This window comes from Corapipo altera, unplaced genomic scaffold (assembly GCF_003945725.1).
Source record: "Corapipo altera isolate COAL_440 unplaced genomic scaffold, ASM394572v1 77b, whole genome shotgun sequence".
Lineage (NCBI taxonomy): Eukaryota > Metazoa > Chordata > Aves > Passeriformes > Pipridae > Corapipo > Corapipo altera.
Window position 1 is genome coordinate 3,172,589 of NW_020884933.1, and position 8,908 is coordinate 3,181,496.

At 60.9% G+C, this 8,908-nt stretch overlaps 1 protein-coding gene across 1 annotated transcript in view; it reads left to right on the top strand.

Annotated features, from left to right (window-relative positions):
- ETNK2 (ethanolamine kinase 2) overlaps positions 1-8,559 on the top strand; it is a 9,156-nt gene extending 597 nt beyond the window's left edge. The window contains 7 exon segments of the mRNA XM_027659898.1: positions 3,435-3,696; positions 4,181-4,318; positions 5,401-5,543; positions 5,655-5,738; positions 6,257-6,426; positions 7,052-7,125; positions 7,274-8,559. Coding sequence (XP_027515699.1) covers positions 3,435-3,696; positions 4,181-4,318; positions 5,401-5,543; positions 5,655-5,738; positions 6,257-6,426; positions 7,052-7,125; positions 7,274-7,346 — 944 coding nt within the window. The 3' untranslated portion in view covers positions 7,347-8,559.
- Positions 8,560-8,908: the final 349 nt, after the last annotated feature.

Here is an 8,908-nt window from a genome sequence, read left to right on the forward strand (position 1 = left end):
CACCCAAGGGGGTCTGTAGGGTACACCCAAGGGGGTCTGTAGGGTACACCCAAGGGAGTCTGTGGGGCTCCCTGTGGGGGGCTATAGGGCCAGCCCTGGGACAGCAACAGAGCTGACTCGGGGGAGCTGTAAGATCCACAGGAGGGTGACTGTAGAACCCACCATGGGGGGCTCTAGGACCTGCCAAGGAGGGTGTGATGCACTGTCCCCCCACTTCTGGTTCTGTCTCCCCTCCTCTCTCTGAGCGTAACTGGGACCCATCAGATGTGCGAAGGGGTGACACCCCCGTCACACACATCCCCACAAGGTTCAGGGATCCCTCATGTGGCCCCTGAGAGGTGACTGTGACAGCAAGTGTGTCCCCAAGGTGTGGGCTGAAGGCTGGAGGGTGCCCACAGGAACAGCCACTCCTGGGAGCTGCTCTTGCTTGGGTTACTTGTTGGCTCTCACCTTTCCCGGGTTGCGTGGGCTGAGCTGCAGTTCAGGTGGGAGTTGGAGTCCAGCTCTGAATCCCTTGCACGGGACAGGGCTTGGCCGTGTGGAGCTGGCAGGGCTTTGCTGGCAGAGCAGGGCTGGCACCTGCCTGGCACGGCAATCCCTTTCCCCCTCCTCACCTCTGCCCAGGGGTACCAGGTCCCTGTGAGACAGGCTGGTGGTGTCTGTGCCCTCAGCAGCCTCCTGGCGACGGGCACTGGAGTGTGGAGGTGCTGGAACTGGGTGCACTCGAACGTCTGCACGTGTGTGTGTGTGTGTGTGTGTGTGTGTGTGTGTGTCCTCCGCAGGCACATGCTTCCCGTGTGCCTGGAGTGCCATTAAAAATGTATTAATAGCCAAGTGTAATTAAATACAAGAAGCTGCAGGAAAATCCATCTGAAAGGGCAGATGGCAATAGGCAGGAAGCTGGGAGCTGGAGTTGTAGGGGCAGGAAATGTCTCACTCTGTGCAGTGCCCAGCACAGACCTCGGTGGTTGTGGAAGGACCCTGGTATCCAGGCTCTGCAGGCGTTGGAGGGGTCCGTGTTCAACAACAGCTTGTGTGTGTGTTTTTAATTTAAAAATAAAGGGGGGAAAAAAATCATAGGGGTTGAGGGAAAACCCTCCCGTTGCGTTTCTCTCAGCTGCTATTGCAGGAGCTGTTCGGGAGGGGACTGGAGCAGTGCGGGGTCCTCAGCTGGTTCCCATTAGCATTCCCGGTCCCTTTCCCGGTGCCCTGGAGCTGTGCCCGGTTCACACCACCTCGTTGCCTGCTGTTGGTGCACAGTTGCCTGCAGGGGCTGTACCAGGCTGTGCCAGTGGCACGGGAAAATCTCCTGGAGCTCAGGGCAGGGTGTGGAACACCGGGAGAAGGATCTGGGTGCTCGGCCTCCCCTGCCTGCCCTCTCCTTGCTGGGGGCTCCAGATTTGCCCACTTCCCAGGGCTCCTGCTCCTCATCCCTTAAGCACCTCCGTGCCGGTGAGTCAGCCCGCTGTGCTCTCAGGGAAGCACACACTCCTCCATCCCTCATCCCAAGATAAGAGCAGCAGCAGCGACCAGAGCCAAACCCCTGCAAGGACTCTGGCATGGCTGGACTTTTTCAGCCTGATTTTGGCAACAAGTTGCCCTGCTGCAGCCTGGTCCCGGGTTGGGGGTGCTGGGCCAGCCAGCATAGTGGTGCTTTGGGAATGCTGAGGGGTCTCCAGCAGGTGCAGCACCAGGTGTTGGATTTTGCTGCCTCCCTTCAGCACTTTGGCACAGGGCTCGGGTCTCACTTCGCATTTAATTGCTGCAGAGCTCCTGGTGTGGAGTCACACGCTGTCACACGCCTTTTCCTCCGTCCCTGCTGTCACACAGCTGCAGCAGGGAAGGATTTGGGCTGGTAGCAGGGTGGCTGCAGTCTGGATCCAGAAGGAATAGCACCAGGCATCTCCCAAGCAGCTGCGCTCATTCCTTGGGAGCTGGAGGAGCTGCCGCCTCCGAAGCAGGCGAGCCCCTGCCTGCAGGTTGCTGAGGAACCACGTGTGCGTCTCCAAAGTTAGTGGCCTGGAATTCAGGGGGGGATAAGGCTCAGTAATCCCGTTAAACCTGCTGGAAAGGGCTGATCGGGCCGTCGGGCAGCAAAACCAAAGCAGCACAAGGACTTTGCTGAGCATCTCGAGGTGGAGCCGCTCACCTGCGGCTGAGAGGGGACAGTTTTCTGCGTGGACGGGCCATGGCACCTCTGCTCCCTGAATTTGCAGCCTCTGGGGCCTGGCAGGACAAGGAGAGGAGGGCTGAACGCGGCACCGTGGTAGAAACACAGATTATCTGCCCTGGGAAAAGCAGCTTGAGAGGGTTCAGCCTGTCCCAGCAGCCCCCCAGGATGAGGTGGCTGCCTCGCCGTGTGCTGTGCTCCCCCCAAATCCACCTCCAGCTGTGGAGCAGGGGCCGTGAGCGCCGTCTGACTTTGGGGGTCTCATTCCAGTGCTTTGAGTTCCCCCTCGGGAGGCTGCACGGGGAGCCCTATATATAGGCACCCTATATGGGAGCGTGGGTTGCTGAGTGGGATGTCTAAAATTATCCATCCCACCCCCGGGCTCCGCGGCTGCCGGAGCACGAGCCCTCACCCCCCTCCTGCTCCGCCAGCATCACACCTGCTCCGGCTCCCCGATCCCAGAGGGAGGAAGGAATCATTCCCATGTGGAGCAGCAGCAGGCAGGGGGACCGCGTGGGGCTGAGCATGGGGGGCGATTGGGGCAGGGGTTTCCCCGTGAGGTGACGGAGACCCAAAAACCCCTCAGGGGCGCTGGAGGTGACCGAAATCCCGGCGGGATGGGGAGCAGAGCCCGGCAGCAGCCCCGGCATGTGCACGGGCAGGCGGCCAGGCCGGAGCGACGGGAGAACAAAACTCCCTTTCCATCTGCGAGGAGCCGTCAGAGCCGGTGACACGAGACGTCCCCAGCAGAGACGTCCCCGCCTATCAGCGCCCCGGCCCCGCGGGGAGGGTCGGAGGAGGGGATGGGGTGGTGGTGTTTGTTCCGGGTTGTTTTCTGCCTTACTGGGCTTTCCCCCCCCCCACCCACCTCGTTTCGTGCCAAAAGATTTACGCTGTTTTTTTGGGAGTGATTCCCGGGGCTGCTCCTGTGCCAAGAGTGCTGGTGGCACATCTGGCCTCGGCCATTCCTGAGCTGTTCCTGAGCTGCCAGGTGAAAAAAAGAGCACGATTTCCACCCAAGCCACCAGCTTGGTGCTGCTGGAGCCTTGTGCCCGTGGCCCCCTGCAGAGCACCTTTTCACCCCTGAGCCTCCAGGCCTTGCAAACTCGTGTCACCTCCCGCGGGAGCTGTGCTGCCTCACGCCTTCCTTTGCCCGCTCCTGCCGCTGCTGTGCTGCTTCTTCCCTGGGATCTGCTGGTGGGAAGGGGTTTCCCTGTTCCCAGCTGGCACGGCAGGGGTGTGCAGGTCACCCTTCTCCCCCTGCAGCTCTTCACGGATGGCATCACCAACAAGCTGGTGGCCTGTTACATGGACGAGGGGATGGCGGACGCGGTGCTGGTCCGTGTCTACGGCAGGAAGACGGAGCTGTTGGTGGACCGGGAGACGGAGCTGAGGAACTTCCAGGTGCTGCGTGCCCACGGCTGTGCCCCCGACCTGTACTGCGCCTTCCAGAACGGGCTCTGCTACCAGTTCCTGCCGGGCATCGCGCTGGGGCCCGACCACGTGCGGGACCCCCACATCTTCAGGTGGGTGGGTGGGACCCCCGTGTCCTCCTCCGGGGAGCCCCAGGATGGTGGAATCTGTGCTCCTCCAGTGCTGGCTGCTCCCTGTTGCCAGCTCTCCCCTCACTGCTGTGGCTCTGGAGCAGTGCTGGGGCGTCGCTGTGTGCGCGGGCCTGGGCGGTGCTGGGGGATAAATGGGCAGCTGGGTTTGTCACCAGACCTTTAAGGCGTCAATTTTGGCGAGTGGGGATTTCCTGGGAGCCACAGCTTGGGGCTGAGCTTGCCCTGGAAAGGTGAACGCTGCCTGAAATGGCTCCAGAGGCTGATTGCTGACGGGGACGGGGTTTCAGCTGTGCTTAACCCCGGGTTTTTAAACACTCTTTTTGGGGAATCCCCCTCAACACATCCCAAGGGTCTTTTGGGGATGTCCTGAGGGGGATTTTGAGGGGCGCTCTCCTCTTGGGAGCTGCTCAGAACCCCTCTCACCCCTCACCTGTGCTCCCCCCAGGCTGGTGGCTCAGGAGATGGCCCGAGTCCACGCCATCCACGCCAACGGGAGCCTCCCCAAGCCCATCCTCTGGCAGAAGCTGCACAAATACCTCACCCTCGTGAAGACAGAGCTCAGCCCAAAGGTATCCAACCCCAGGTAAAGGCAGAGGGATCCCAAAGAGCCAGGCTCTGGCTTGGGCACCCGCTGCCCACCAGCTCTAAGTCTGTGCAGGTAAAGCCTCTGTGGGAATCTGGGGATGGTTTTGGGGCTGGATCTGGTCACGTGGCCACTTCTGGATCACGATCCCTCCCTGAACCCCAAAAGCAGGTGGGATGGAGGCACATCCAGCACCTTCCTCCTGCCAGTCTGCAGGTGATTTTTGCCATGGTAGAGCAGAGGCAGCTCAGGGATGTGTCTGGGCAGCATCCAGGCAGGATCCAGCCAGAGCCATGGCCTCCCACCTGCTGCACTAATCCTCCTCCTCCTCCTTGGAATTTAAGCCTAGAACGAGCTGGAGCTCAGGTCGTGCTTAAGATGGGGATCTGAGCAGCAGGGGGGAGCTGGTGATGAATACTTGAAACCCAGCATAGATTAAAGCAACCAGTCCCCACCTCAAACCAGTTCATCCCATTTCTGGGAGGCTGGGTTGACCCCAGGTGAGTGTTGGGGTGTCTGGGAAGGATTCGGGCAGCCCCAAGAGGCGGAGGAGGTGAATGAACCCCAAGGCAAGCCAATCATTAACCCGCGGCAGGAGGCAGCAGGGCTTTTCTCAGCACTCCCCCCGCCGCAGGCAGACTTTACCCAAGCCCGCGCCTCCCGTGCAGCCAATTAGGCAATCATTAACGAGCTCTCTTCTTGGAACTGAGACTCCTGAGGTTACTGGGAGGCTACGTGCCCTGGCAGAGTCCAAAACATTCCCGTTGCCTCGGGGTTAGTCGGGTGTTCGAGGAGTGAGCGCTGGGGCGGTTCGGTGGCAGGTCGGGTGAATTTGGGGGATGGATGTGGTGGTTTAGGGAGAAGGGAAGGGCTGAGGCCGGCCGTGGTGTCTGCCAGGCTCCCCCGGTACCACGCAGCCTAAGCTGCCCCCTCCCCGCCAAACGCAGCCTCGTTAGCCCTCCTTTGTGCCACTGATGGGCTCGTTTACCAAACACACCAAGGGAAGCCGGGGCAACGCCGCCCCTCTGCCCCCAGCGAGGCTCCCCGAGAGCAGCAGTGACTGCACCCGTCCCCTTCCCCAGCCTCCAGCAGGACGTGCCCAGCCTGGAGACGCTGGAACAGGAGCTGGCCTGGATGAAGGAGGCGCTGTCCCAGCTGGGCTCCCCCGTGGTGCTCTGCCACAACGACCTGCTCTGCAAGAACATCATCTACGACAGGACACGAGGTCTGTGGCAGCAGCTCCGTGCTCCCAGCGAGGGGTCTGTCCCTCGCCCACCCCCCCGGGGGCTGTCACCTCCGTCCCCCCCCCTCACAGCCCCTGTCTGTGCCCCCACAGAGCAGGTTCGCTTCATAGACTACGAGTACACCGGGTACAACTACCAGGCTTTTGATATCGGGAACCACTTCAACGAGTTTGCAGGTGAGCTGGGCTCCTCTCCCTGCACCAAAAATTCTCACAGCACTGGCAGTGGCTGTCCTGGGGTCTCCCCATCCATGGGATTGGAGGAGGGAGTCGTATCCCCAGTTCCGTGGTGGGAAATGGGGCTGCCCTGGGATCTCCCCGTCCTTGTGGATAGAGGATGAAGTCATATCCCCCGTTCTGTGGTGGGAAGTGAGGTCTCCCCATCTCTGGGGGTGGAGGAGGGAGTTGTACCCCCAGTCCCATGGTGGGAAAGGGGGATGCCCATGGTTAGAGTGATATGTGAGGGGGGCGGGTGTCTCTGCTGGCACTGGGCACCTGGAATGCAATTCCTCCATGAGCCTGGCTCTTGACCATAAGTCTGGGTGGGTGCCTTGAACCAGCAGTCCATCCTTGGTCTGTGCACACCTGGGGTTTGTTCACCTGGTTGTGCATGACAAGAGCCCTGTGGCCACATCACTTGGCTGTGGAGGGTCCCTGTGACCCCCGTGCCCCCACTGACCCCCCTCCCCTCTCAGGTGTGAAGGAGGTGGATTATGGCCTCTATCCCAGCAAGGAGACCCAGCTGCAGTGGCTGCACTCCTACCTGCAGGCCTACAAACAGCTCACCCAGGGGGACCCAGGCAGCTCTGGGGTGTCCGAGGAGGAGCTGGAGACTCTCTATGTGCAAGTGAACAAGTTTTCCTTGGTGAGTGGTGGAGGTGGGAAGGAACCCAGGAACGAGGGGTGGAAATGCAGCCCGGGGGATGGGGTTTTCTCTGCTCTTGGGCTTGCAGCTTACCTGGGGAGGATGAGGGTGCAGGTACCAGCCTGGGGGTTTGAGGGCACACTGCCCCAAAGAGCAGCACCTCAGAGGCACTGAGCCCCTGGGAAAGGTCACAGACAGCATTGGCTGCCTGCAGCCCCACCGACGTGTGCCAAGGGACAACGTGCCTCTGATAGCCATGGCCTTGGACATCCCTTCAGAGAGGCCAGACATGAGGAAATCCTCTTTGGTAATTGCCATGGGCAGTCTGAGCCAATTTTCTGGATACTTAGGGCAAAATGTCATCTGGTTTCCTGGCAGGAGGGACATTCCTGCCAGTGCAGGGGCTGGTACCCTGAGCATGCTGTGTTCGGCATCCTTCCTGCTGCCATCCCTCCCTCCAGCTGGGACCAGCCTCTGGAGGGTACAGAAATACAGGTGTGGGCCAGCCCCAGCTGGCTGCCACCCCTCCTGTCATCACAGCAGTGGGAATTCTGGGGCCAGGCCAGGAGAGGCACGAGCAGAGATGCTCCATGCCCATTCCTAATCCTTGCTTTGTCTGCTGCAGGCATCCCATTTCCTCTGGGCATGCTGGGGTCTGATCCAGGCTAAATACTCTACCATAGACTTTAATTTCTTAAGGTGAGTGCACCCCATTTGCTCCCAGCACAGCTCAGTGTTCCATCTTGGCAGCCAGAGGATCCCAGTGGTCCTTCCATGCCACGGCCGAGGGACACGGGGCTGGGGGGACAAAGCCCTTCAGGTGTGTCCCTCTCTCGTCTCTTGGCAGATATGCAAAGTTAAGGTTTAAACAGTACTTCAAGATGAAACCGGTGGTCACAGCCCTGCAGGTCTCCAAATAGCCCCACTGGCTCCGAGCCCCCGAGCTCTTCCGTCCTCGCTGCGTCCACGGCCCCGCATCCCCCTCGCCCTTCCCCACCCCGCCGGGGGCGAGGGCAGGTCCTGACAGTGGGCAAGGGGGAGGAGAGGAGCTCTGACCCGGCCACCGACCAAAGGGGACCCTGGACATGCCCGAGACTGGACCATGAGATGCTGGAGAGGCCCCACGGCCCCGGAGAGGCCGCTGCCCGCACGAGGCAGCCCCACCATCGCCTTAACGCCGAGCCCCGCTCGGCCCCGTGCCTGGCAGGTCCGTGCCCTGCTGGCACTGCTGCTGCTTGGCCTGGCACCTGGTTTGCTCCCTCTGTGCTGTCCCTGAGGGGCAAAATGGGTCCCCCCTCCATCCGCTCAGGAGCCCCCAGAGCTGCCCAGTCACTTTGCTGCCCGGTGCTCACGTTGTGCCCGTCGCCTTTGCTGTGCCGTCTCTGTCCTCTTGTGCCCTGGGTGCCACTGGGGCTCTCACTCCCAAACCAGCACCTTCCCTGGGTCCATACTGATCCCAGGCATGGGACCCTTTTCCATGGGGGGTGGGAGCTGCTGTGCTCCAGCTCAGGTGGTGCAAAGGAGGAAGGGGCAGAGCCAGCCGTGAGCCACGTGGGTTTGCGGCCAGGGGGCTGCTGTGGGTGGGCCCTGGGTGTCTGCACCCCCTGTGCTGTGCTCAGTCCATGGCTGGCCCTGCCTGTCCCTGTGGCTGGCCCTGCCTGTCCCCTCGGCCATGGTCTCCCACACCCCCCTTGGCTTCATGACTTCCCCCAGAGCATCCTGTGCTTCCAGAGCAGGGGGCTCCCAGCTCTGCCTTCCCCGTCTCCCCCAGGGCTGGGGGTGTTGGTCCTGCCCCTCCACCCTCCCTGTGCTCCTCTCTGGGCTGTGGGACCCCCTGGGAGGAGTTTGGGCAGAGCTGACCTGCTCCTGGAGCCGGGCACAGCTTCCCCCCCTCAGCACTCGGCTACTCCCCCACCACAGGCTGTGTGAGGGCTGTCCTGGCCTGCTGAGCACTGTCCAGCTCATCACAGTGGTTGTGCATCACCTGGGGGTGGAATGGAATCCCTCTGCACCTGCCTTGGCTGGTGGCTGTCCCCTCCCTATGGGCACAGGAACCTCCCCCAGCAAGAACCAGGACTGTTGTTGCATCTGTGTTTGTTTCGGTGCAAAATAAAAGCTGCTGGTAGCTGAAAATTGGGGATGGTGGATCTGGGGGGGGAGTTGTGCATCCCTGGGGTTTGGGGGTGCTCCTGACCCTTCTGTAACTGGAGGTGCCCCTTGCTGGGGGACTCCCTGTTCAGCCCTCGACCCCAAACTGGTAAAGTCCAGGCCCAGATCTCTGCTCCAAAAAGTGATCTTTATTGTGCCAGGGGACTGGGGGACGATTGTAAACAGGTATGTGAAATATACAGGTTAAGTTACTCATCGTCTTATTAACAAAATAAAGCTCTATCTATATTTACAATCTTTAAAAAAAAAAAAAAATGGAAGAGACAGGAAGAGCTGCAGCTGTGGGACACATCTGCTTCCAGTCCCTCTGCAG